General features: G+C 36.5%; 6 protein-coding genes and 1 non-coding gene across 7 annotated transcripts; 1 reads left to right on the forward strand and 6 right to left on the reverse strand.

Annotated features, from left to right (window-relative positions):
- Nucleotides 1-317: 317 nt before the first annotated feature.
- On the reverse strand, nt 318-2,111 carry LOC111803081 (uncharacterized). Its single transcript, XM_023687351.2, has 4 exons — nt 1,342-2,111; nt 1,036-1,128; nt 872-939; nt 318-741 (listed from the first exon to the last, which is right to left on the reverse strand). The coding sequence occupies exons 1-4, from the start codon at nt 1,963-1,965 to the stop codon at nt 576-578; spliced, it is 951 nt and encodes a 316-aa protein (XP_023543119.1). The 5' UTR covers nt 1,966-2,111; the 3' UTR covers nt 318-575.
- A 1,142-nt stretch (nt 2,112-3,253) lies between these two features.
- Nucleotides 3,254-3,415, reverse strand: LOC111804597 (U1 spliceosomal RNA). Its single transcript, XR_002816560.1, has one exon. It is a non-coding gene; the product is annotated as a U1 spliceosomal RNA (small nuclear RNA).
- A 1,626-nt stretch (nt 3,416-5,041) lies between these two features.
- Nucleotides 5,042-6,269, reverse strand: LOC111804030 (protein SENSITIVE TO PROTON RHIZOTOXICITY 1). Its single transcript, XM_023688694.2, has one exon. The coding sequence runs from the start codon at nt 6,209-6,211 to the stop codon at nt 5,102-5,104; it is 1,110 nt and encodes a 369-aa protein (XP_023544462.2). The 5' UTR covers nt 6,212-6,269; the 3' UTR covers nt 5,042-5,101.
- A 3,390-nt stretch (nt 6,270-9,659) lies between these two features.
- LOC111804031 (transcription factor MYB53-like) lies at nt 9,660-11,084 on the reverse strand. Its single transcript, XM_023688695.2, has 3 exons — nt 10,896-11,084; nt 10,681-10,810; nt 9,660-10,594 (listed from the first exon to the last, which is right to left on the reverse strand). The coding sequence occupies exons 1-3, from the start codon at nt 11,026-11,028 to the stop codon at nt 9,808-9,810; spliced, it is 1,050 nt and encodes a 349-aa protein (XP_023544463.1). The 5' UTR covers nt 11,029-11,084; the 3' UTR covers nt 9,660-9,807.
- Nucleotides 11,085-15,044: 3,960 nt separating this feature from the next.
- On the reverse strand, nt 15,045-18,151 carry LOC111804216 (ras-related protein RABH1e). The gene is made up of 6 exons (XM_023688942.2): nt 17,697-18,151; nt 16,939-17,009; nt 16,436-16,524; nt 16,220-16,331; nt 15,625-15,715; nt 15,045-15,450 (listed from the first exon to the last, which is right to left on the reverse strand). Exons 1-6 carry the CDS (start codon nt 17,811-17,813, stop codon nt 15,307-15,309), a joined length of 624 nt encoding a protein of 207 aa, XP_023544710.1. The 5' UTR covers nt 17,814-18,151; the 3' UTR covers nt 15,045-15,306.
- Nucleotides 18,152-18,660: 509 nt separating this feature from the next.
- LOC111804215 (UDP-N-acetylglucosamine transporter ROCK1) lies at nt 18,661-21,765 on the reverse strand. The gene is made up of 7 exons (XM_023688940.2): nt 21,458-21,765; nt 20,752-20,800; nt 20,413-20,639; nt 19,698-19,896; nt 19,446-19,589; nt 19,263-19,337; nt 18,661-19,073 (listed from the first exon to the last, which is right to left on the reverse strand). Exons 1-7 carry the CDS (start codon nt 21,595-21,597, stop codon nt 18,912-18,914), a joined length of 996 nt encoding a protein of 331 aa, XP_023544708.1. The 5' UTR covers nt 21,598-21,765; the 3' UTR covers nt 18,661-18,911.
- Nucleotides 21,766-22,361: 596 nt separating this feature from the next.
- On the forward strand, nt 22,362-26,340 carry LOC111803973 (asparagine synthetase [glutamine-hydrolyzing] 2). Its single transcript, XM_023688601.2, is given in 15 exon segments — nt 22,362-22,590; nt 22,818-22,956; nt 23,100-23,195; nt 23,270-23,411; nt 23,563-23,658; nt 23,813-23,907; nt 24,119-24,280; nt 24,388-24,468; nt 24,560-24,781; nt 24,866-25,000; nt 25,171-25,251; nt 25,395-25,481; nt 25,565-25,672; nt 25,790-25,985; nt 25,988-26,340. Coding segments are annotated over 15 exon segments (1,776 nt in total). The 5' UTR covers nt 22,362-22,510; the 3' UTR covers nt 26,044-26,340.
- Nucleotides 26,341-26,362: the final 22 nt, after the last annotated feature.

Here is a 26,362-nt window from a genome sequence, read left to right on the forward strand (position 1 = left end):
GGTGGTGCTCGACGGACTGCTTTGCCTTTCTTTTTAGTTTTTAAGCAGGCTGTGACCGTTGTTTGTGATGAAACTTCAAAGTCTGGCTGATTATAATATTTTTTCAATCGTACCCTCTTGTATTATAATAATATCAACTTGACAACTTTTGATTCCATTCTTTTTAAAGGTTCTTCATTCAACAAATAATTTATCGTTAACGTGGTTTATGTGAACAACACACCGATCTTAGTTCAGTTGATAGAGCAGAGGGGAACCCAGTGCAATGAACCAATGGATAATAAGAGAACGGAGCAGGCCTAAAACGCGATATGAAATTGGGACTGAAGCAGGATTTACGACTCTTATGCAACACTAAACAACAGTTCAGTTCGTATACAGTAGAATCTTCCCAAAGCTCCTCACCTTTTCAGTATTATAAAACTTCATTACATTAACTACAAATTGGTAATATACACTAATTTTACAACATAAAAGTAGAAGCAGCAGCAGCTGAACGCCACCATGAAGTTGGGACTGAAGCAGAGAAATTGAAAGCTCCGGGGGAGATCCATTTTCAATTTCAGTAGAAACTTTCACTCAGATTTGGGGTCATTTTGGTGGTGAATTTTGGCCTGGCTTGATTGGTGAGCATCAACAAGGAAACACTGAATAAGCTTGTTCATCTCCTTGGGCTTCTCTATATTTAAAGCATGCCCTGCTTTCTTTATCACCACTAGTTCCGCACCATCACCTATGTGGCTGTAGAAATCAATAGCAAAATTGAAGATATTACCCAAAAGAACCAACTAAATTTTCAGTTCTTACTCGAAACACACCAGAATAAAGACATAAACCCAAACAAGAATTAACACAAGTTCATCAGATTCACCTTTTGAGTCTGTGTGCCAATTCCATGGGGAATACCAAGTCCTTTTCTCCCCACATTATCAGTGTAGGCTGCATCCATTGTTAATCAGCCAGTCAGAAGAGTGGAACAAATTTTAAAAGCACATCCAAACTCTGAAATCTTCTAAAATATACAATCAGACAAACCTGAGTAATCTTGGGAAGATCTGAGAACTTCCTTTCCTTGTGCAATGCTTGGATCAGCTCCTTCTTTTGTTCACGGTACTCGGTACACAGTTCCTACAGCACAACCAAATGACATTTTAAAGTAAGCAATTTGGATGAGTCAACATAGTTTTCAAAATCCTTGAAACAAAACTGAACTTCTTTCAGATCAATGCTTGGCACAAAGAGATAACCAAGAAAGACATGAATTTGGCAGAAACCCATTCATAAGATGCAAATGTTAAGTCAGAAAAATCAGAGAAATAAACTGAATGATTAATTACTTACATCGATAAGGTCGTTGACCAAGCAAGAGGGTCCAATTCTAATAGGCTTGAAAAACGCAATACGGATCATTTCCTTCAACTTCTCCGGCGTTTGAGGAAGCAAGACGCTCACTGCCTCCTCGACGGACTTCACCTGGAACATCCCATCTTCCATATCTTTATCTTCCAAGCAAACACCAGTACAACAGAGCACCAATTTCTCCATCCTATCAGGGAACTGTGCAGCCATGCTATAAGCGACAAACCCACCATAGCTTATCCCCACCGCGTTTGCAGTCCGTACTCCATGAGCATCCAAAACACCCATCACACACCGAGCCTGAAATGCCTCGGAGCGATCGGAAAGGGTGGTGTAGGATTCCCCAAAGAAGACCAAGTCAGGGACATAGATGTTGAAGTGGGCGATGAGTGGGCGGACGAATTTGTTCCACTGCCACACTGCATTTGCTCCCATGCCATGGATCAGAACCAAATTGGGCTTAGTTTCTCTGCGGGTTTTGGGGATCCAGCAGTGCATGACGGTGCCGTTTCCGAGATCGGTGGTGGCGGATCTAAGACCCACTCTGGAGAAACAGGAACGGTACCACGCCTCCATGATCGATCCATACCTAAAACACTGAGCCATTATACTAGAACAGGATCAAAATAACCCAACTGAAGAACAGGAACAAATTGAAATCCTGAAAATTGTATGAGAAATGGAATTTACTCTCCGGCTCTGGAAATTTGGATTGACGCTCTGGAGATGAGTGGGAGACGGTAGAAAGCTAAATGGTTATATAGCACAAAAGGCACACCCATTATATTTTAAAATTTTATTTAAAACAACCATTAGACTCGTTAAAAACCTTCAACATTTTTTTCAAGAAATAATTGATGAAAGAACCAACAATATTTGGTCAAAGCAACCAATTCAGCATAAATTTTAATTACTTCTATAAATAATAAATCAATTCAGATATATATATATTTAAATATGTAAATGGACTACACAAACATATGAAGATACCAGAGTATCATAGAGTTAAGAGTATCATAGAGTTAAAGAGTTAAGATCGGGTCATTGCTTTTGGTCAAACCACTTCATTGATTTCAAAATTAGAGCCCTCAAATGTTATCCATATTTTAAATTTAATATCGATACCTCATTCTCTAGTGCGTCGTTTTTTTTCTTCTTTTGTTGGTCAAGTAATACAGAATAAGTTATAAGAATCTAAACAAACATAAATAAATAAAAATGAAACTGTTACAATTGAAAGAGAATCAAGTTTCCAGGTCAAATATTTGATTTTGACTATTTATTTCCAAATAAATGGGTATAAACTAAGCAATCACAGGACTGATTATACAAATTTTAGTCCCCTTTCTATTCATTTCCTAATGTTCTCTACGCAACCATTATTAAATGTTTTAGAGTGCTTGAGCTCAAATACACCATTAAAAAAAAAGTAAACCGATTGTACAAACTTGAAAATTGACTTGAACAGAGAGTTCTACATACATGTATGTAAAACATCAAAGCCGTGCACAATGAACACAGTAAGAACACCTTGATCATCTACTGCCATATCGCAATTTGCTAAGCTAAATAATGCACAACACATACCCAATTAGATTCTTGCGAATGCTTGAACCGAGTTCCAAAAGATGTCACTGTCTACATGAAAAGGGAACCTACTTTTGGATACCCATACCCCCATACCCAGTTTACTGTCAAATTTGGCCCTTGAAATAATCCTCAAGGTTTCCGTGAAGTTGACGGTCCGAGGTATGAAACATTTTCATGCAACACTACATTAATTGAATTACTTCATAAATTGGGCACTCCATCGCCACCCCTTTCCTTCATGCCCCATTTCCACCTCCTCCCACCTTCCCAAGCAATGACACAAGTATTAGTACCCATAACTAAGGAAGGGGCCGCGCGAACGCAGGCCCCCACTGCCACAAATTATGACGTAGGCTCTGCCACATTGGACAGACCTTAGGCGGGCACCCCTCCGAAGTGCAATGGAGGTCACCAACCTAGGCTATGGGTCTTCATGATCACCCAAAAGCCCCGTCCAGGTAAGTATGTTTCAACGATGCCCGTTGATTTCATTTTATAAGTGGTGCGCGCTTTGCTTCTTTGAGGCTTCACCGATGTGGGACAGACAAAAGGAAAGTGCATTCCAAAAATAGAACCAATCTCGTCCTTTGGCTTTCCTTGGCAAACTCTCCGTTTCTTTTGTTTTCTTTTCTTTTTTTCTCGTAAATAAATATTCAGCTTATAATTTGTAAAATGGATATGATAAGTGTTATGTTTAAATTCCTTGCAGTGCACATAATATAAATCAATTTCTACAAATCATATATTCTTAATATTTTTCTATCGATAGGCAGGAAAAATTGTCCAACTCAAGTGTCTTGAACATAGTGTAAATTTGTTATTTTCTAAAAGGATTTTGATGAATTTTAGTGAAGAAACAACTTGGGATAAGAAATTAAGGCATATAAAATCAAAATTATCTTCAAATTTCACGTCGTATTCATAATCAATACTTAAATTTAATTTAATTCCAAACACGATTTGAGAAAGTTTGAAGAGATACTCGCCCTTTTTTTTTTTTTTTTTGAAATATCTATTTTTATTAGTTTCTTTAAATTATTCAGAATCCGTTTAGGCTTGAGGGAATTAAAGAGAGAAATATGGCTGAAAATTAAATTGATCAGAAATAATTAAAGTAGAAATATTGATTTATATATACATATTCAAAATGTACATCTCCTTCATGGGGAGCTCGTCGTTTATTTTCCCATTTCCTTCTCCAGCGCATACAATATGTGTATATATATATATATACACTAATCATGCCCAAAAAAAAAAAAAAACGAGAAAAAGATTGGGCGATGACTTATCGTTAAACTGGCATCATGATCGCCGGCGACTCTGCGACGGTGGCTCAGAACGACTTGGTTGTTCTGAAGTTTCATCGTCATCTCGTTCTTCGGCGAGGAGATACGGGGGAGGGCAGCGGTCCAAGTCTTGGGTTTCCCATTCCTCAACATCTATGCCCCACTCGCCGGAGTCCATCCCGGCCATTGCCAGAGCTTCCAAAGAGACAGACATTTGAGCTTTTTTTAAAAAAAGTTCTCTAAAAATAATGTATCGTTGTCGTCTGTGGGATTGCGGGAATGACCATTATTTATATCTAGTTTGGGAGAGTTAAAGCTTCACGGTTTTCACAAAAATCACAAGCTTTTGCAAAAGATCTGAAGATTGAATCTATATCTTTTAACGAGTTGGGGTGCTTTGGTTCTCTGTTAATGATGCGATATTTGTTAGCTCCAGAAGATATGTAGACTTGGAAACTACGTTGCAGATAGTTATTAGTGGGGTTGTGATCCTCGTGAAACTCCATCCATTCTCACACACGCATGCTTCGTTCTTCCTACCCCTCCACCAAATTCAATGTCCTTTTTGTATTAAGGTATTTGTTCCAAGAACCTGCCTTCCAAATATCCTTTTACCTTACCTAAATATCTTTTTTACACAACTACTTTTACACCTTTTTTTCCCCTCCCACAGTAAAATGGTCACAGGATTTATGGAAACAAACTTTTTTACACAACTATAGATTTCGTGTATAATTTGATACCGAGTACTAATCGTTCCAAGAATCCAGTTTCAATATAGACGAATCTAATAATCAGGAGGCAAATGAATCAAATTTTCCATATATATGCAAGGAATTTCGTATCTACAGATCTCTGCACAGACCTCAAAAACCACAAATTTTCCATTCCGATTCCGAATCGAAATTACATGGGAGTCCCAGCACCTCTTGCAAACAGTGATTCTCAATGGAACCAAACCCATCCAGAAATGATTCGAAACATCCATCATCCGAACCATTCCACGCGTTTGGGAAATTAACATCCTTCGAAATTCGATTAGAGTCCCCATCTTCATCCGTCTCCGGCGTTGCTGCCGTGACGGATGTTTTCCCCTTTCCATCGTCGTCATCCGCGACTGCCGGCATGTGGCCTTCGAACAGCGCCATATGACCAAACAACTTGTCCTTACGGGAGAAGGTGGTTCCACACGAACACCGCCACTTGGACTCACCGCAGTGCTTCAAGTGGCTCTTCAAGTCGGCCATAACAGAGAAACTCTTCTTGTTGCAACGATTGCAGGAGAACATCTTAGGGCAGTGACTCCGTTTGAAGTGATTTTTTACGCAAATCAACGACTTCAGTGCTCTGAACTTTTTGTGCATTTTGTTTCTCGGACAACCGTCGTAAGGGCAAGAAAACCGACTCTGTTTCGCCCTGCGGTTCGCACCAACAATATCCAACGGCTTCGCCAACGCCTCTGGGGTCTTGAATTGATTCCCATGGGCACGCATATGCATCCGCAAATTCGCGTCGCGCTTGAACCCTTTCCCGCAGATTTCGCAGAAATGGATGTGCTCCGCTAGCAATTCCATCGCATCCAACTCCACTATTTCCCTATCCGGCTCGAATTCATCTCCCTCGACCTTCATCTCCGCCATTGATTTCTCTGCTACAGGATTCGGATGAGTTAGAGTCGTCAAAGCCGTCAAATCCAGCGTACTCGGGGTTTCCTCTCGGGCGCAGGTTAGAAGAGCGGCGCCATTGACGATGATCTGTTGGATTGCAGTGGCGATTTCAGATGAAACGGCATCCATCTGCTGATTGCTAATACGAACTTCTCTGTCGATGTTATCTGATAGGAATATTTGGACGGCATCCATTCTGGAACGGATCTTCGAGAGGTTTCGCAACGGAACCAGCGGGCCACCGTTTCCGATCATACTCATCGGAAGTGGATCGCCGGAAAATTCCATTGAAGAAGTGGGATGATTCATGGGGAGTCGGAGTGTTGGTACAGCCAGGAAGTTGCAAGGAGAGAAGGAGGAGAATTTGACTTAAATGCTGGACTCACTCGACTTATTGTGGGATGTTCAAAATGGCGTCGTTTTGGTGGTACGTAGATCGATGAACCCGGGCTGTTGTTCATTGAAAGTGGAACCGGGACTTTGGATCAACGGAGACGGATTAGCCTGCGTTTACTTGTCAACAGAAAACCAAGGGGAATAAAATATTTTCCCTTCAGAAAACCAAGGGGAATAAAATATTTTCCCTTCATTTTATTATTTATATTTACTGCCAATTATAAATGAGTCTTAATTTACCAAATTAAGAACGGACCATCTTAAAATTTTCTTTTTAATCTTTAAAAAAGAAAAACATCTCCTTATCCTAAATTAATTATTAATACTCATTTTAAGTGTTAATGACAAAACCGACATAATATATCTCTTGTAATAAATAAATAAATAAAAGTTAATTTTTTTAATTCTTCACCTTCTGAATAGATCCAGAAATTGCTATTTTTTTTTAAATATTATTGAATTTAAAAAATATTATTTTTAAATATAAAATAGAAACTATATTAATGAAATAGATACAGATGCAGAAGCGAAATTGTATTAATTTATGAAATTGCTAAAAGAAATTTTGATAAATATTTATGAAATGTTATGAATAAAAAATAAGCCATCACTCTTATTGTTGACATTTTTATTATACTTTATATGTAATCAAATATTGATTTATTCCTATATTAATATCAAATTCAGGAATATATTTAAAAATATTGAATTTAAATTTTGTTCATACATTATTTATTCAATCAATAGAATTTAATATCCGTAGGTATTTAATAATTAATTTATATAGGTGGAAGAGGCGACCGCAATGTGTCGATGACTTGTAACTTATTCTCACGATTTTCCCCCTCCGATGGTGCTTGTCATTGATTAGAAGCCAAGTCAATTTAGCGCACATGCCCTCAAAAGCTTTTGAACAAAAAAATCATTTTTTTTCACTTTAATCATTTTGATAAATTGATTAAATTCAATAATTTTCATATTTTATACCTTACCACAATATTTATGAAATCTTTAATAAATCTCACCATTTAAAATAGTCAATAAAGATGGGTATTGGTAAAAGTACTTTTATGGAAAAGTTATTAAAATGGGTTAAATTTTTAAGATATATTTTAACATTTTTTTTTTTTTGGGTATATAATTCTTCAAATTTGAAATTTAAGTGGACAACTTACAGAAAAACTCTTAAATTATATAAGTTTTAAAAATGATTTAATATATATTTATCAGATATATAAATTTTTACATGACGAATAAGTATTAAACATTTTTAAATTACCAGTATATAAAATAATTTATTTTTAAGAATTAATAGACGTACTTTAATATTTAAGTTAACATCGTTTAGCGTAATAAAGAGATAATTGAGAGTTAGAAAAGTAATATGATGGGGATGGGGAAAAGGCAGAAATGAGAGACGGGAGGCGGCGGGGTCGACGGCGGAAGGTGGGGTAACGGTGGCGGAAGGAGTTGGACCACCGTCTTGTTGGCTGCGTAACTGGTAGGAACTAGGAAGTGGAAATGACGCAAGCAATGACGAACAAAACAGAAGGAGGAAGGAAAGTAGAGTGTTGGGCAATTAATAAAATCCTCTTTATTCTTCGCACGTGCTCTCCTCTGTACATCAACGTGAGTTCCTGTGTGCGCCACACGCCTCTCTTTTTTCGATGCTAACTCAATCGTGTAAAGACAAAATTGTCTTCTTCCTACCATTTATCTATAATTTAAAACATATTGCATAAAGCTTAAACTTTTTAATTATTTGTAAAAATTAAATCGTGAGCAATAAAGTTACCCCTACAAACTTTAATAATTGCACCATAAAAAATTTAAACTCTCAAATTTCCATAAATGAGAAATTATATACAACCGTCAAGCTTCAAGGGCAAAAATGTAATTTAGTTTAATTTATAATATTGATCTAATGGGCCGATCTAAGCGTAGAATTTGCCCGTGTTAGGTCCAGCTCCGATCCAATTTTTTCATGGGCCCATTTCAGAAGGGCCCATTAAGAGATATTAATGTCTTCATCCCAAATAATTATATAAAAAAAAATTGAACACGGTAAATATGTTGTTAAAATAATAATAAATAATGTGGAATTCTATTATTTATTATATAATTGGTGTCAAAAGGCAATGGTTGTGTGTTTTGGACTTGTACCAAGCACTGCCAGCCCCCATCTACTGTTTCATGAGATTCATAAGTGGATTAGGTTTCAAAATTTTGGCCTTATATAAGAAGTCGTGGGAGAAAAGAAATTAAAAATTATTTAAAAAAAGAAATAACAAATTGTCAGGTAGAGAATTGTAGTTTGACGAAGATGAAGGAATTGGACCTCATCAAAACGCTCTCTCATTATAATAACATATTGTTTTCAATTTAATATATTTAAAAATGTAACATAATTAGAAGACCTAACAGTAATGGAATATAAAATGAATGATTAAAAATATAATTTGGAGTTTACCATTCAAATTTCAACCCATCATATCAATAATAATCTGTCATGATTTAACCCTATAATCAATCAAGGAAGAAGGAGGCACAGCCAGTATCGATATCAATGAGCTAATTTATTGGAGATTATTGTAGTGTAATGCCCATATAACCATAGACTCTAAATTATTTAAGGTAACATAGAGTAGAAAATTTGGGTCTCCTTATGATCAACTCTAAATCAATCCAATTATATTATGTTAATTAATTCATCTATTATCTTTTAAGTTTCACATATATATATATAAAGTCAAATGGTAGGCTGGCCACCACAATGTTGTTTGACTCTATCCCAGTTCCCAATTATTTACTCCACATCAACATACACAAAACAAAAAGACTTCAATGTGTGTACTTCAAATTTATGAGTAAAACCTTTGATAGACTCAATTTTGTGGAAGGAATGAGTGAGAGCAATGTGTCAAAAGAAAGGGCCGTTTTCCAAGAAGTTTCTCATACGTTTTCTATCAACAATCCACCAAATTCAACTCTTAGTAGATATTATGGGTTTATTAAGTACCGTTCTCCCCTCCAACTGATAAGGGATCTCACAAGTCTATTTTATCTTTACGTATCCTTATTACGTCATGGATTAGAAACTTAATGGCGCATTGGTCAACTCTCTGAAACAAAATTTCCCAGAGGAAAAAAAAAAAAAATCAAATAATGTAACTTTTAATAAATTAAAAAGAGTAGGTCAGCTGCTGCAGGTTAAATTTGGTGAATGATTAGTATGGATTAAATACTGATTAATGAGGCTATGAAGCTAATGAAATTTAGAGAAAGAATGAAAAACGAAGTTTTATTTCTAGATCATGATTTTTTTTTTAAAAAAAAAAAAAAAAAATTAAAATCTGCAATTTGATGTACTGAAATTCTTTCCCACATAGAAAAATTATACATAATATGAACACATAGGCAGCATAAGTAAATCCTCAGATGTTGTTTAATTTAAAATATAGGCACCCAGATAGTTACAAAAAAGCATTAAATATATGATATATCTAATTCTAAAGCGAAGGAATATCATGAAACAAAGCGTCTTCAAGGAGGAGGTGGTCTGGCCAAATGGAAGCGGAGGATCCAGCAAAGCTTGAAGTGCTACATGCATCTCCATAATTGCTGTTTGAAGAAGGGCCGTCGTGAATAATATTCAGGGGCGGCAACGGTGGATCGACGGCGGGTGGCGATGGGGTGGTGGAAGAGGAAGGCAGCTGCCACGAACAATTATTAGGACCAGATACTTCATTGTTTTGGCCGCACATTTCCTTGGCAATGAAGGGCAGGGTTTCGTAAGTGTTTGTGGTATTTGGAACTATCTCCAAGCTGGGCAAATGGGAAAAGGGGAGACCAGCCGAGTCAGTGGCGAGTGGTTGGAGAGTGGTTGGTGCGGTGAGAGGAGTATTAGTATTTGGAGTGGTCATTTGGTTTTCGAAGAGAGAGTTGATTAAGTTCATGATTTCAATTTCAGTGGGATTATTATTAGTAGTAGTATTGGTTAAGGAAGATGTGGTGGGAGGTGGTTGAAGGAGGAATTGAAGGTATTGAAACTTAGCCATTTGAAGAGCTTCTGCTTGCAATCTCAATGCTTGTTCTTCCCATGAGGGATTCTCCATGAGTTCTTTAAGACTGGCCAAGGCTATGATGTGTGGCAAACTCGAAAATATGTCGGTTCGAGGCCGGTGGGTCATTGGATCGAAACCCATCTGAATTAGCTTTTTCTTCAAGTGGGTGTTCCAAAAATTCTTGATCTCGTTATCTGTTCGTCCAGGTAGGTGGCTTGCAATTGCTGACCACCTTCATTTAACAACACAAACCAAACACGTTAATAAGACCTAATTATATAATTAGTTTGTAAAAACATAGTTTTAATTTAAATTTACTTGTTTCCAAGGACGGAATGGAGATTGAGAATGGTTTGCTCTTCTTCTTGAGAGAATTTGCCCCTTTTTATATCTGGCCTCAGGTAGTTTGTCCACCTCAATCTGCAGCTTTTCCCACATCGATTAAGCCCTGAAAAACACAGTCCCAACTCCAAATTAAATAGACTAAGGAGCAACGTAACGGAGTAGTTGGGGTTTGAGATAGAGGCACATACCGGCGAGTTTGGGGAGGGCTCTCCAGCTGCCATGGCCGTGGTTTTGGATATGTTTGATGAGCTTTTGGTCTTCCTCAGGGGTCCAAGGTCCCTTTTTCAGGCCACTCTCATCACAGCAAGGGCTCCTTCCCATTTTCTAATAAGCTTCACTTTCTTCTTCTACTAGGTTCAGAGTTTTATGGTTCAGCTGCCTCCTCCATTCCAACCTATTAACCATAGCCTTTCAATTTATACACAACACCGTCTTTCTTGTCCCATGGTCCCCACTTCTCCATGCACATGGAAGCCGGCTGACGTGCTACTTCCCCATTCGCTATTTAATTATTTCCTCTCCCATGTGAAATCCCAATGCTACCCCTTTTGTCTCCCATCCATACTATTCAATTCTCTCGAGGCTATTTTTGGGGTTTTAATCAATTATTTAATTAACGTGAGAATTGTAGTGATTGGAATTCAGTACCAGCGGAACAGATGGCACATTGTGATTGGTAGAAGTGGAAGCATTCCATGCACGCAAACGAGAGGGGGCCAGTCGTGGTCGTCACCTCGTCTGCATGGCTGTACCAAAACCTTAGCGATTTAAACTTTACGTAAATAATATCTGTCCATGGCCCAACCTACGATTTTTTTTTTGAAGTTTATATTAACACAGAGTCCCACTAAAATTTGGAGGATTAAATAATTGATTTGAAGTACCTAACAATTTTGTGTATCAAAATGTTGACGACAAAAACGAAGTTAATATTATGGTTATTGACACAAAGTGGATCCTGATGTATATGGTATTTTCTGGGGATTCTTAATATATATATATATATATATATATATATATATAATATATAGTTGTTTGGTCCTGAATCTGGAGTTCATAAAGTCTAATAAAGTAGCTACCCATATTATGAAATATCAGTCTCCTTGTGATTACAACTTTGAATTCTTAGTTTCTTGTAAGAATGGCAAGCTCCATAACATTAAACACGAAGGTAAAACCAAGAAGAAAATATGCAAAAATAAAATATTAGCTTTTGTAGATCATTACTAACTACCACAGATATGCTGTAATTAAAAATTACTTCGGGTTTTTCTGTGTTTTTTTTTTTTTAGTTAAACGCGGTTGCTTGTAGCAGGAAATTAAAGTGCTGGTTTGAGTTTAAAAATTCACCATGATAAGATATTGTATACTTTGAGCATAAACTCTCGTGACTTTGCTTTATTGGATGATAAAAGTCCCACATCGGCTAATTTAGAGAATGTTCATATAGGTTTATAAATAAAGAATACTCTCTCCATCGGTATGAGACCTTTTGGAAAGCCCAAAGCAAAGCCGTGAGAGTTTATGCTCAAAGTGATCAATATCATACCATTGTGGAGAGTCGTTTTCATCTAACATACTTTTGGTTTCTCCAAAAGGCCTCATACCAATGGAGATATATTAATTACTTATAGATCCATGATCAACCTCTCAATTAGTCGATGTGGGACTGACTCCTCGTGATTTATAATATATAAACAAAATTCCTTGAGTTATGGAATTTGCATTGAAAACAAGAGTAGAAGCTTACAAGATTTTGGTGGCATGTCAGAAACATAATATAATAGATTATAGTAGATTTAACAATTATATATATATATATATATATATATATATATATATATATATATATATATTTTAAAATAAGGGAGTGATGATGAGAGTTATTGACGGAGAAGGGCGCTGGTTAGAGAAGAAGTTGGTGAAGCAAACAATGTAAAGTTTTGGAAATGTATTTTGATAATAACCTAAAGACGTATTGATTTGTGATTGAAAGCTCAAGTGTGAATCCATTCGTCAATGGCATTTGTTGATCCTTTCGTCCTTTTCTTCTCTGTCCACCATCGCTATGGAATATGGGTAAACCCTCAAATCCCCTCCACATTTCTTTAATCCTCTAAATCTCGACTTTCCAATACAAAATCGGAACAAAGTCTCGCGTCTAATCATGAGTTTATAATCAAGAAATCCAAAACAAAGTCACAAGAGTTTATGCTCAAAGTAGATAATATCATACAATTGTTGAGAGTCATAGTTCCTAACACATTCAAACGGTTCCTTTTCGAGTTGTGAGTATATATGGAAATAGTGGATTAAATTAAATTAAAGAGTAAAAAAAAAAGGGGGGTTGCTTGTTGGAGGAGGGTTTGTGTTTAATTAAATTTAAAAGAGAAGAAAGTTGGTCATGTCAGCTGAGCAGTGTTGAGTTTAAGAGCAGAGAGAAGGAGAGGAAAGTCATAATTTCAGCTAAACAACTGATTTGCTTATTCTTTGAAGTTTCCACCCAATACATTTTCATTTCCAGTTTCCTGGTTCTCTCCCTCCACGTGTACAATTTTTTACCTTTCCATTTCCATGCAAAATATTATAAATTTTACTTTTTTCATTTCTTTTTTTCTTACGCTTTCGTGTTACGAAGGTTAAATCAAACTAGTTTCTAAATCTTATTTTCCTTTAATTTTCTATGAGACTAACATTATATGCACTCCTCTTCCAAAATACAAGATATATGTAATTAGCATAATTAACACGTATTTAATTAAATCTTCACACATAATTAGATTATATGTGAATTTGACGACATGGTTATAGGCTGCTTATCAAAAGGGAAGTACTTGTATTAATACTTCCCTACAAACCCTCTTTCGACAACACCAACTAACCAAACTTTCAGCTCTATAAATATAAAATATTATTCAAATGTTTTTAGTCCAACAACCCTCAAATTATATATTATTCTTTTGATAATAATAATAATAAATAAATAAATAAATAAATAAAAGAAACCCCTACTGGGATTCCCCTCCTAATATAATATTACACTCTAGCTAGTCTACCATTCAAATTAAATATAAATGAGAATTCTTGGTTTAATTTGGGAAAAAGATCAGTTTTTACCCATCTTTTTATATTAATGATTTTTTTTTTTTTTTTTTTTTTTTTTTTTTTTTGAGGTTTGTATTATTAGCATATGAATCTACATTTTAACACGGATAAAAGGTGAAAATAAGTCAAATTTACTCCATGTATTCAGTAGTTAAGTTTAGGATTTGGTGGTAACTTAAGCTTAATTAATTACATCGTTTGAGTACGTGAATGGAATGGAATGAAAAGTAAAGGTGGTATAAAAAAAATATAAGAGGTTTGAAAAAGGAGAGGTGGGGGAGATGAAAAGAGCTTCCTTTTTACGCCACACTTTTATTCTCAACCGTTATGCCCAACACAATGGGATTAGGAACACAAATCGCCATTGAATTGATGGAGAAGCAATATCTTTCCACAAATAAAATATAATGATTAAGATTTGTGGTTGATTTCTTCTAGATTATTCATTTCTTTTAACCCAACAACTGCCATCGGAAATGACATCACTTTTTTTTATTAATTTTATGTCATTCTATTTATTTCACTATCTAATAACTTCTACACATGTCCGCAAAGTTGAACTTAAAAGCAGGCTCAGATTGGATAAAACAGTATTATCACCTTTGCTAATTATGATTGGATAATTTTTTTTGTCCTTAGAGTTGAAAATGAAGTCTATTGAGAAATGTTATTTGGACTATCCTTATGTAAGGTCTTTTAATGGAGTCACGACTCAAGAGTGAGATTGATAAAGTCGAGATGAGATGATGTAATTAAATTCTAAAATGTCACATATATTTCCAGCCCATGGAGTTCACACTCTAGTTAACTCAAGTGTTACAAACAACAAATTATGGGTCTCGTATGAATCTGGTTGTAGTCTCCTAACAGTATATTTCTTGTCTAAAAGCTTAGCTAGTGACTTGGGAGCATCTTGTGGATAAGATTGGTCATGGGACTGTGCAGCATCCATGCCAATAGATTTACCTATTCATCCTCATTTTCATGAACGGATGAGTATGATAACAGGATGAAAAGGACTCAATGATAATTTCATAATATCATAGAAATGTCAGAAGTACATAAATTCCATATGGACTACAGTTGGGGATGATTCAATGGACTGTTTTCACAAGAGCTGACCATTTGTAACGTGAACAGCCTAGCACAGGAGAAACTTTTCTGTGAAAGAGCACTGAATATTGATATAGTAATAAACAACGGAATAGTTTCATGTACTCCGCAATTAGATATAGTTGGTCAACTTTTAGAAAGCCATCACAAATCAAAAATAAAAATCTCAACATGCGAGAGGGCAAAAGAATGATTTGTTCTTTGGAACCCAAAAAGAATCTAATGTAATGGCATACAATATTACAACCATCATATCGTTAGAAAATTTCGAATGTCAATTTGTTGAACTAATTCTCACCTTTAAATGATTGCGTATACTATTTCAATTCTGCAGGATTTTTTTTTTTTTTTTTTGCTTTATGTATTGAACTTACATATCCTCTAGCATGCACAACCTCCTCCTTGCTGTTCCGTCTGGGATGAATTCACTGCGGGTTTCAAATTTACGTCAACCATGTCCTCCTGCCTTGTTGATGACAGAGTTTCCATCCCTGGCAGTGCTGCAGCAATCTTACGAAAGAGAGGCTGCAAGATTTGTTTCAATACAAATTAAGTCAAACCTACTACAGACCGACCAAAGAAGAGAAACTATTGCAAATTTAGTGAGGATTTGTAATTTCGTGCGTTGAGAACAGAAACGTACAGGGGGGGATTTTGGATTTGTGGTTTCACGTTTCAGAAATCATAAGATAACGTTACCTTGATGTTGAACCCAGCTTTGGCACTAGTTTCTATAAACATGACTCCAAACTCCCGTGATTTGGCATCACCTTCTTCGATTGAAACTTGCCTGAATTTGTCTCCAAACAAACAGTACTTAGAGAGAACTTCTGAAATATGGACAAGGGTGTCAATAGACGCTAGCAAAGTCTATATTTTTTTTTTTTTTGGATAACCGGGAGTCAGAACTTTGCTCCTCTATACCCGGATACGGGAAGTCTATTCATCATTTATAAATATGAAATAGCAACTAAGCTCAAAATTTCCTGACAATTTCGTAGGAGTTAAGAATTGTCAGTGTAGATCTTGGGTACATTCAATCGAAGGCCAACAACAACTAAGATCAGCTCAAATCCCTTCTCATCAATTTAAACAAAGTGCACACAGAGCTCGTGCCCCTAACGCAGCCTCCAACCTTCTCAAAAAAGTTTAGATTCAATCACTCTACAATTTATCAATATCTTCGAAGTACACTACTGATCCTAATGTATATCCTAAAATAAAGGTTACAGTTGATTCCTCAATTTTTTTCTCAACAGTAACAATTTTGTTCATTATAAAGTTCATTTCTCACCTTTTCTCAACAAGATCAGTTTTGTTCCCAACAAGAACAATGATCACATCACTACCCCGTTCTGTTCGTACCTCCTCAATCCACTTGGTGGTGTTCAAGAACGATTGTCTATCTGCGTATGAACGTTTTCACACCAAAGTTTATAAGCACATCAACTACAACTAACAAAAATGCATCACACAACAAACGGACAGAAAATACAGAGAGAGTACTAACTAGATACATCATAGACTACTACTGCAACAGAGGAATCTCTTATGTAACTTGGAATGAGACTCCTAAATCTTTCTTGTCCAGCAGTATCCCTGTGGAATGGTAAGTATTAGGAGTATAGAAAAAATCGTATTCATATCAATTAACATATAAATGTCATGTTCGAATATCTGAATTGACAAATAATGTGTAAGGTCAAATCGCTATGTCCTATCAGCTTTCTCTTGGTAATTTGATGCAACAAATTTCATGTTCTATGATTACTGTAAACTCTCTCCACGCCAGTGCATCAAAAGAAGAAAAGAAAAGTTTAGGGTGACCCATTTGTATTTCTCACATTCTGTAGGATCTTAGTCAATGGATGCATATCGGACTGAAAAGAATCAGAAATCTACAACATATTGAAAAGAATCAAAATTGTAATCTAAGAGTCTGGATGCGGAAACAAAGACCGATAGGTAAATCAATGTTCAGTTAATGATCGGAAAGAAATAAACACATCATACCAAAGCTGCAACCGAATTGTTCGATCTTCAAGGTACATTGTTTTGGACAAAAAGTCAATTCCAATTGTAGCCTGTAATAAAGTTCATGTCAGCATAAAGAAAGGAGGTCCACAAGCAGAGTACCAAGTACACTGACGACGCGTAGTTAAGGTATGAGAAATTTTAAGCGTTTCAAACTAGACAGCCCTGAAATATATTTACTTTTTAAGGTATGGACCATCTTCTCCTCTCCCTCTCTCGGATCTAATGAACGCTAGATAATCTGATAGTGCATATAGTCAACCCTATTAGAGGCAATTTCCCATTCTTTTCCCCTGTTCTACGTAGTTTTTACACAGAAAACAAAGAAACGTTTCCATTTGACGAAAAAAAGAATGTTCGTAGCCACCAGATGTGGATGAATCAACAGAGTAATCTGAATCATTCGGTAAATCTGATCGATTGCAAAAAGATCAATCACCGTTTAGAAACACGAGTCGTCAAAGGCGTTGATGAAATTCGTAAATATAACCGACTACGTTTTCCATGTGACCACCTAAACAAACACGATTAGAAACAACGCCACATAACTAGGATCCACATGAATTCCCAGAAATTTCTATCAGGATTCAGATATATATGGAAACAGAGATGCGTCAAAGTAAGTCATTTCCAGAAGCAAACACCTATTCTATCAAACTACCGAATAAAAATAGGCGAGAGGATAAAAAGACGCATAAAACGAAGAAAATAAGATGCAAGGCAATTAGAAAGACGACCTGATAGGTGGTATCAAACTTGTCGTACATGAAGCGGGTGATAATGCTGGTTTTACCAACGGATTGATCGCCGAGGAAGACGAGCTTGTACTTGGCGAGAGGAGAAACCGTCGCCATGAAGGCAATAAGGGTGTATCGGTGAAAATTCAAAGGAAAGTGGAGCAAGAAGATAGATCTAAAGCAAACCGCGGAAAAGGAAATTCTGGGAGGAAAGAAAAATCAGGATGGATAATCGCTTAGAAGTTTTTTTTAAAAGTTGGTTTCTCTCCGGGTGGCGCAGCAGCACGCACACCTGCACGCAGGAGAAGACGCGAAAGTCAAATGTTTAAAAAGTTCAACTAATTTGCGCTTTTATCCTCCTCCTTCCCCTGCACTGCGTGGGCGCGCCAAACTCGACCCTCGTCCTTCCATTTAGGCCTCCCTTTCTTGGTGCTTAATTGCCTTTTCTTTTTCTTTTTCTTTTTTTTCTTTTTTTCTTTTTTTTTTTATTTTTTGGTCAATTTTGGATGAGTAATTAGTTTTGATTAAATGCAAAGCCCACGTTGTATTAGTTCAGATGGCGTTGCCCGCACTGTTCGCTCCTCTCACGCCCTTTTTCCTCTTTTTTAGTACAAGAGTTTCAAATATGCCCCCACTCTACACTACGTACGTTTCATAAGCATAACCATAACTTTTTACATTAAAATTATTTTTTTTCGTGTAATAAAGTGTATTATAAATGTCAAAAAATAAAATAAAATAAAGTAATATTTCTCATTGGCCCGGATGATGGCTCCCTTTACAAGTAAAGGGAACCGGAGTTGCAATACTCAACATAGGCGCAACAAACTATTAGCTATGTGGTAGAGTGTGCCACCCAACTTAATTTTGGGAGTCAAGTCGAGTCTCCTTCCATCATCTTCAATTTATTTATGTAATGTTAGAGCCTATTGGCATTATGCAATCTTCACTTCTCCAGTGCTCATCCAGACAAAAGAATGAAATGATCATATTCATACACGATTACAGCTCTTAGTCGCAAATCCAGATACAAAAATCTATAAATTTGATGAAATCAAGTATTTGGTGCCCCCATATTAACTACGATTATATCAATCAGATGACTAAAACAAGAAGATATAGTTATTTCTGTAGTTTTGATGGTGTGATCCATCTACAAATTCCATCCATGTGATGAACCAAAAATCTCATGCTCAGGTAAATAACAGTCGGAGGCTATAATTCCTTCTTTTTAACTCGGTACGGATACTTTTGATATATAGAAATACTACTGACCACGAGGGGAAGAGCCACAATGCAATACACTGAAGGTGGTTTCCCTTCGAATATGAACTGCAGCAATGCTGTCACAAGAAGTGCCGACACAATGACGAATCCCTGCAACCACGATGAAATTTCCCAAGATAAGTGGACACAAAATTTTCATCCAAAAGAAAAAAAAAACATAGCAGCATAAATTTAGAGCATGCATGTGGTGAGAATGAAACAATGTTAGCGAGGTTCATATCCTTGGAGACTACGTTCAAGAACAATCTGAGGGGTTAGAAAGACCAATTCAAAACTTGCCTTTCGAACACCACCGGCTCTGCTAGTGACTAGTCCAACAAGAATTCCACCAAGAGCATTGAATAAGACTGGAATCTGAAACAAAACGACAAAAAGAAATTGCATCAACTAAAAACGAAAAATGGATATCTCCAGCTGCTGCAAGTGATTAGCTGTCTGGTAGCTGAGAAGAGTCTTAATTACCATAGTGAGAAGAGTCCAACCGTAGAAAAAACCATGCTGTCTGATAGCTTCTCCATCAGGAGATTTATATGTACTAATCAATAAGAACAGACTTCCAACTATAGACATTTCTACAGTCATCAAGTATGATGAATGTTTCTTAACCTGTAATAGAAGGAAAACACTTGATCAGAAAGGAGCAAGCACATAATCATTAGATTTTTTCTTGGAGATTGGTATCTAAATAAACTAAAAAAAAAAACCTCGACACACCTGCGAAGACCATTGACACAATGCAGAAGCCATACCGGAGAGTACAGAAGCAACCAAGACAGGAATAATCCCATGAAACAAAATTTGATCAGAACTGCCATCACTGGAACCCTTACTAGACCCTTCACCTATACTTAGAAGAACAGCAGCAACAATCAACAAGAATAGAGCTCCAATTTGCTGGATGGACTGCCTCTGCCTATACATAAAACCAAATACTACGCCAATTAAGTTGTAAGAAATTGTTTGAGATACTATGCTCTAATCAGAAATGATTACAGTACATCACTAGATGCACTGTTCCCAGTCATAGAAGGAGATTAGAAAAGCTGAGGATGCATGGCCTTCTAATCACTGGCTACTGCCATCCCAAATCTATGGAACAGATTGTCGTTCTAAAATTACTTTTTCAATAAGTTCTAGATTTTCATGCATCCAAGGGGAGAAAGGAAAGATGGTTAGAGTTTGTGCGTGTCAATTAAAGAAACTGAAGTACAGGTCTTGGTCCTCTCTACAGCAGGAATGATACAGACAGGCTATAGAAGAACAACGTAAAAAGTTATACAAGTACTTACATATTGCAATTGCAACGCGAAAAAGTTATTAGGATAGCAAGAAGTATGTCATAGTACATCATAAATTCATCATCAGTCCATTGAAAAAATTAGGCATTCCATTATGATTTTGAGAAGACACAAGAAGCATTGGCACATACCTGAGCAACAAATAAGTGCATACAGCAGTGAAGAGTATTTTTGTTTGATTCAGCATAGAGAATGTCAAAGAATCAAGATTCTTGTAAGCTATCTGCAGCAGACTATTTTGTAAAGCATAAATAATTGCAGGAAGTCCTGAAGCAGTCAACGCACCAGCCACAGTCCACTGACTAAAAGTTTTCTTTAAACTACCTTCTTTTACCATGATAACCAGGGCACATACGACCTGCAGACCAAAATTTCTTTTAAGGTATAAATGCAGAAAGTAGACCTTGTACCAAAACATAGTCAATGATAAAAAAGAAGAAATGAAAAAAAAAATGTAAATAGAGTAATACCTTCACTATCTCACAAGTTAAGACAGATGAAGTGACAATAACTTCTCGTCTGCAGGGAGTATCATATGAGTTGACATCGTGCAGAACAGCAGAAAACAATTACCATTATGCGAGACAAAAATCCCAAAACAAGTTCAATCCATTAAAAAACAAAACGAAAGTTGCACAAAACACTGAAAACAAAAAGCTATAGGATTTCATGAAAACAAGTCAAGATTTTAAATGTTGCTATGGATATGAGGGATTAAGATGGTGCACCTTAGGAAAAGGATCATCTGAAGCATCATGAAAAAAAAAAAAAAAAACGCGCGAAGAAAGAAAATAATAATTTTAATCACCCAAATTGAGTTCCCAAAACCAATCGATACACATAAAAAAAGTCCCAATTCGTCTAACAGCGTTCAGATTATAAATGATTTTGTCTGTACACCTTGGAAGCAGATTTCAGAGTGAAAAAATGCCCCCAACATAAAACTATTAAAACTATCATCAAAAAAGTGAGTCTCCAATTCAACACGTGAATTTCAAATCCAAAGAACCATTCGGGGCTCATAAATACATAGCTATATTTGAAATTCAAACTAAAGGCGCAAAACCCAGATAGTTATTTTTATTTTTCTTGTCATTCCCCCTTCTCCACAAGGAATATTAATTAAAAAAAAAAAAAGCACAAAGATTAAAAGAACAGAAAAACACGAGAGAGTACCTCGTACATCGCTTGGAAATTAGGGGTTGAGCTCCATACTGTAGAGCAAGTAAAATTGAGTAAAGCAAAATTCCCTTGCTCATTTGATCGGCACTAGTTGCCGCATCTTTAGGCCTTTTCTTTGCAGCCATCGACGCCATCACTGCTAACTCTCGTATGCGTCGACGAGTTGCGAGCAGATGCAGTTCCTGCCTTATAATCTGGAACCCCAGGGGAGGTCTCGCAGTTGATACGACGTCGTCTGCCCAAGACGCTTATTCTTTGTAATCGCGATCCCACAGGCGTCAGGCAACAAATAAAGACGAAGTGGGTGTATTTCTTTTACCTCCGCCTTAATATTTACGACCAAAATTTACTAATGGCATATATATAAAATTTTCTATACCTTATAAACAATGGTTGGTCAATGTAGAATCTCACAAATTAGTATTATTATTATATTTTCTATACTTTATAAAGAATGGTTGGTCAACGTAGAATCTCACAAATTCATATTATTAATATTATTATTATTATTATTTTGATAGTATTTTCTATACCTTATAAAGAATGGTTGGTCAACGTAGAATCTCACAAATTCATATTATTATTATTATTTTTTTTTATAGTATTTTCTATACTTTATAAAGAATGGTTGGTCAGTAGAATCTCACAAATTCATATCATTATTATTTTTTTTTGGTAGTATTTTCTATACCTTATAAAAAATGGTTGGTCAACGTAGAATCTCACAAATTCATATTATTATTATTATTTTTATTTTATTTTATTTTTATTTTTATTTTTTGATAGTTTTACCGGATTGGGTCCGTGACTGTGGCCGAAACTATTTATTTAATATTCCTACTGCCGGTCCTATCAACGCTCGAGGCCCTAAGCGTTGAATAAAATCACAGTAATTGGAAAGAGAATCTTGTGGGAATTGGGATCGCAATCAACGGCCGCGATTGAAATTTTGTATAAACTCGACCAGTTTCGCAGCCTTACTTTAGCTTAGATTCTCTATCCCCTTCTGCACAGTTGAGCTTCTGAGTGGACGAGGGAGCTTCCGTCATGTGTGGAATCCTCGCAGTTCTTAGCTGCGTCGACAGCTCTCAGGCCAAGCGCTCCCGAATCATCGAGTTGTCTCGGAGGTCATTTTTCTAGCATTTCTTACATTCATGTCAATGCCAAATAAACGCTACGACTTTTGTTTTATGAGATACTCTGCACAGCTTTCTGGCAGCTGTTTTGTTCCAAATATGGTTTACTTTTGTTTTTTTGTTTTTTTTTTTTCATTCCCTGGAGTTATTTGTTTGGAAACAGGGGATTGTTTTATATTGATTGATGGTTTTTTGTTTTGAATTGTTTGGAACTGCAGGCTGCGCCATAGAGGTCCCGACTGGAGTGGTTTGCATTGTTTTGAGAATTGTTTTCTTGCTCATCAACGATTAGCTATTGTAGACCCCACTTCCGGGGATCAACCCCTTTACAACGAAGACAAGACCATCGTTGTTACGGTAATAGTATCAAATCAACCCCGTTTTTGGTTTAAAAGCATGTTTCAAATATTTGATAGAAAGACCTGATATTCATATGACCATGGATCAAAGCTACCATATACTGTTTGTCAGTTTAAATGATGGTGTGGACCATGTACTAGGTTAATGGAGAGATTTACAACCACAAGGAATTGAGAGAGAAGCTCAAGGGTCACAAGTTTCGAACTGGCAGTGACTGTGAAGTGATTGCACACCTTGTTAGTAGCCAACAACTTATTGAGATCATTTGCTTGTTTTTAGATTTTCTATTAGTAACGCCTATATTTTCCAGTATGAAGAATATGGAGAAGAGTTTGTGGACATGTTGGATGGCATGTTTTCCTTCGTCCTTCTTGATACTCGTACCAAAACTTTTATTGCAGCTAGGGATGCTATTGGGATCACCCCACTATATATGGGATGGGGTCTTGATGGTATGTAATTTCACACTATACATGTGATTCGTGACCTCAAGTTGAAGTGAGGAAACTCTCCAATTGATAATTCATGTTCCTTTACACACATTACTATTTCCTGTTTTACGGATTGATCTTTGAAAATATATGTCTGCTACCTTCTTCCCAGGATCAATCTGGTTTGCTTCTGAAATGAAAGCTCTAAGTGATGATTGTGAGAGATTTGTTTCTTTTCTTCCTGGTCATATATATTCCAGCAAACAAGGTATGCATCTTCTTCCCCCAACTATGGCAGTTCCAGTTTTCATAGGAGTAATGTTATGTCCCCGACTACAGTAATTCTAGTTCATAAGGTATGCATAAGTGTAATGTTAATTCTTGATATTCATTACTAAATGGTGGATTTCAAATGTTTGTAGGAGGATTAAGAAGATGGTATAACCCTCAGTGGTACACAGAGATGGTACCATCAGGTCACTATGATCCTTTGGTTCTACGTAAGGCATTTGAGAAGGCACGTTCTGGGTTTACTCAATTTTAGTTTATCAGACTATCTTCTTCTTCAAGCAGTTTCTGTCATTGTCAGTGTTTGATGTTTACTATTTTATAAGGAACTTTAATTCTAAAACTGGCTGCTTTTTGGTTTCTAATTGTATCTATTTTAATTGATGAGTCATTGGAATGTCTTATATTCTAAGCTTTCCTACTGTACTTTGATTGTGTAGGCTGTTACTAAAAGACTCATGACAGATGTGCCATTTGGAGTCCTTTTATCTGGAGGATTGGATTCATCACTGGTTGCTGCTGTTGCCTGCCGGCATTTGGCTGATTCTGAAGCAGCTAATCAGTGGGGGTCACAATTACACACCTTCTGTGTTGGATTGAAGGTAAGATAACGAGGCAAGTAAGGTTGTTTTTTTTTATTGCCTCTCTAAATGTTGTAGAACTAACCCCTATTGACTGAAGTCATATTTCTTTCTTTTATCGTATTCAGGGTTCTCCCGATCTTGGTGCTGCTAGAGAGGTAGCTGAATACCTTGGAACTCGTCATCATGAGTTCCACTTTACCGTGCAGGTAACTACTTTTTCTGGGATCAATTGAAAATCCATTTTGAAATGTTCACTACCAAATATGTGTTTGTGCTTTGCTTTATCATCCATATCAGGAAGGTATAGATGCGCTTGAGGAAGTGATTTACCACATTGAGACATACGATGTGACCACTATCAGAGCTAGCACACCTATGTTCCTTATGTCCCGGAAAATCAAATCTTTGGGAGTGAAAATGGTTCTTTCTGGCGAAGGTTCAGATGAAATTTTTGGAGGTTACTTGTACTTTCATAAGGCACCAAACAAAAAAGAGTTTCATGAAGAAACATGCAGAAAGGTATCCTTTTCCCTCTTTTTCAACCTTTTGGAGGGTACTGTTTCTTTTTATTTGTTCTAATTTATTTTCTTCTGATGTTATCAGATTAAAGCTCTTCATTTATATGACTGTTTGAGGGCCAACAAATCAACCTCAGCATGGGGTGTCGAGGCTCGTGTCCCTTTTCTTGATAAAGAATTTATAAGTACAGCCATGAACATAGATCCTGATTGGAAAATGGTACATTTTGTTTGTTTATTACACTTTGCATGTTCTTTTTTTGGTATTCAATTCTTCAACTCATTTCATCTCTCTATCAGAAAGCTCTCTTGTACATGTTTTGTTGGAACAATATCATCAATGATTAAAGTTTATGACACTAGTTACTTGCTATGAATTTATAACCGCAGATCAGGCCTGATCTTGGGAGAATCGAGAAGTGGGTCTTGCGCAATGCATTTGACGATGAGAAGGAACCATATTTGCCCAAGGTAGCTTCTGTCTTTTCTATGTGTTGAACAGAGCAGCCTGAAATCTATGCTTTCTTTTGAAATCAAGGCATCGAATCATCATTTGTTCTTTACGCAAGGAAGAATATTGAATATGCCCAACCCCTCCCCTCCCTTCTTTATAGCACATATTATACAGGCAAAAAGAACAATTCAGTGACGGTGTTGGATACAGTTGGATTGACGGTTTGAAGGACCACGCAGAGAAACAAGTAAGCTTTATCTTAATCTGTTTCACTATTGTAGCAGTTGAAATGTTCATATGGTTTTTGCTCACATGCTTTGTCCTCATCAGGTGACTGATGCGATGTTGATGAATGCGAACTTTATCTACCCAGAGAATACTCCTGCTACAAAAGAAGCATATTATTACCGGACAATATTTGAGAAATTCTTCCCTAAGGTGCTGTTTTTGTTGTTTTTTACGATATGTTTGTAGTGTGAATTTTGCCAGCCTTTGACACACTTTATCCACTAATCAAACAAAATCCTGATGCATTAAATTCTTAATTTACAACAGAATGCTGCTAGATCAACGGTCCCAGGAGGTCCAAGTGTGGCATGCAGTACTGCAAAAGCAGTGGAATGGGATGCCGCATGGTCGAAAAATCTGGATCCCTCTGGTCGTGCTGCATTGGGTGTTCATGTAGCTGCATATGAGCAAAAGCTGAATGGTAAAATTGCGAATGCACCGAATGACTCTCCCCAAGAAATCCAGTAACCGTCGAGGAAGCTGCGGCCATAGCACAGTTCCAGTTCAGGGCTAGTTTGTGATATCCTCATGTCAAGAATGGAGTTCATTCTTGAAGGAAGGAGGTAATATTGCTTTTAGTCCTTTCCAGATATCCACCATTTCCTATTCTACAATATTCCGGAACTGAATGTTGATGAAATATTGCCTTTTGAAGTTCTAATTCATTTTACTAATTGTGTTTGAACAGAATTTTGAAATTTCCTGGAAGACAATTGGACTACGTTTCCTGTAGTGTTCTTAAGGTTTGGTTCATGTTTCCTTTTTTGTAACTTACGACATTGACATGATAATAAAGGGTAATAGTCCTGTTTGATGTACTTTCCTTGATCGAAGTTTATC

Source organism: Cucurbita pepo, chromosome 10 (assembly GCF_057944985.1).
Source record: "Cucurbita pepo subsp. pepo isolate OVF chromosome 10, ASM5794498v1, whole genome shotgun sequence".
NCBI lineage: Eukaryota > Viridiplantae > Streptophyta > Magnoliopsida > Cucurbitales > Cucurbitaceae > Cucurbita > Cucurbita pepo.

What these genes read in the sequence shown, in the direction of transcription:
- LOC111804216 (XM_023688942.2), bottom strand. Translation starts at nt 17,813, where the DNA reads ATGGCGACGGTTTCTCCTCTCGCCAAGTACAAGCTCGTCTTCCTCGGC. An exon ending in ACTGATCTTGTTGAGAAAAG is followed by an intron (nt 15,716 to 16,219) that starts GTGAGAAATGAA and finishes AGACAAATTCAG; the next exon opens with GCAAGTTTCAATCGAAGAAG. An exon ending in AAGCTGGGTTCAACATCAAG is followed by an intron (nt 15,451 to 15,624) that starts GTAACGTTATCT and finishes CAAATCTTGCAG; the next exon opens with CCTCTCTTTCGTAAGATTGC.
- LOC111804215 (XM_023688940.2), bottom strand. Translation starts at nt 21,597, where the DNA reads ATGGCGTCGATGGCTGCAAAGAAAAGGCCTAAAGATGCGGCAACTAGT. An exon ending in TAACTTGTGAGATAGTGAAG is followed by an intron (nt 20,640 to 20,751) that starts GTATTACTCTAT and finishes TTTGGTCTGCAG; the next exon opens with GTCGTATGTGCCCTGGTTAT. An exon ending in GTTGGACTCTTCTCACTATG is followed by an intron (nt 19,338 to 19,445) that starts GTAATTAAGACT and finishes GTTTTGTTTCAG; the next exon opens with ATTCCAGTCTTATTCAATGC.
- LOC111803081 (XM_023687351.2), bottom strand. Translation starts at nt 1,965, where the DNA reads ATGGCTCAGTGTTTTAGGTATGGATCGATCATGGAGGCGTGGTACCGT. An exon ending in TGGTCAACGACCTTATCGAT is followed by an intron (nt 1,129 to 1,341) that starts GTAAGTAATTAA and finishes GTTGTGCTGTAG; the next exon opens with GAACTGTGTACCGAGTACCG. An exon ending in TTGGCACACAGACTCAAAAG is followed by an intron (nt 742 to 871) that starts GTGAATCTGATG and finishes TGATTTCTACAG; the next exon opens with CCACATAGGTGATGGTGCGG.
- LOC111804031 (XM_023688695.2), bottom strand. Translation starts at nt 11,028, where the DNA reads ATGGGAAGGAGCCCTTGCTGTGATGAGAGTGGCCTGAAAAAGGGACCT. An exon ending in AGCCCTCCCCAAACTCGCCG is followed by an intron (nt 10,811 to 10,895) that starts GTATGTGCCTCT and finishes TGTGTTTTTCAG; the next exon opens with GGCTTAATCGATGTGGGAAA. An exon ending in CATTCCGTCCTTGGAAACAA is followed by an intron (nt 10,595 to 10,680) that starts GTAAATTTAAAT and finishes TGTTAAATGAAG; the next exon opens with GTGGTCAGCAATTGCAAGCC.
- LOC111804030 (XM_023688694.2), bottom strand. Translation starts at nt 6,211, where the DNA reads ATGAATCATCCCACTTCTTCAATGGAATTTTCCGGCGATCCACTTCCG.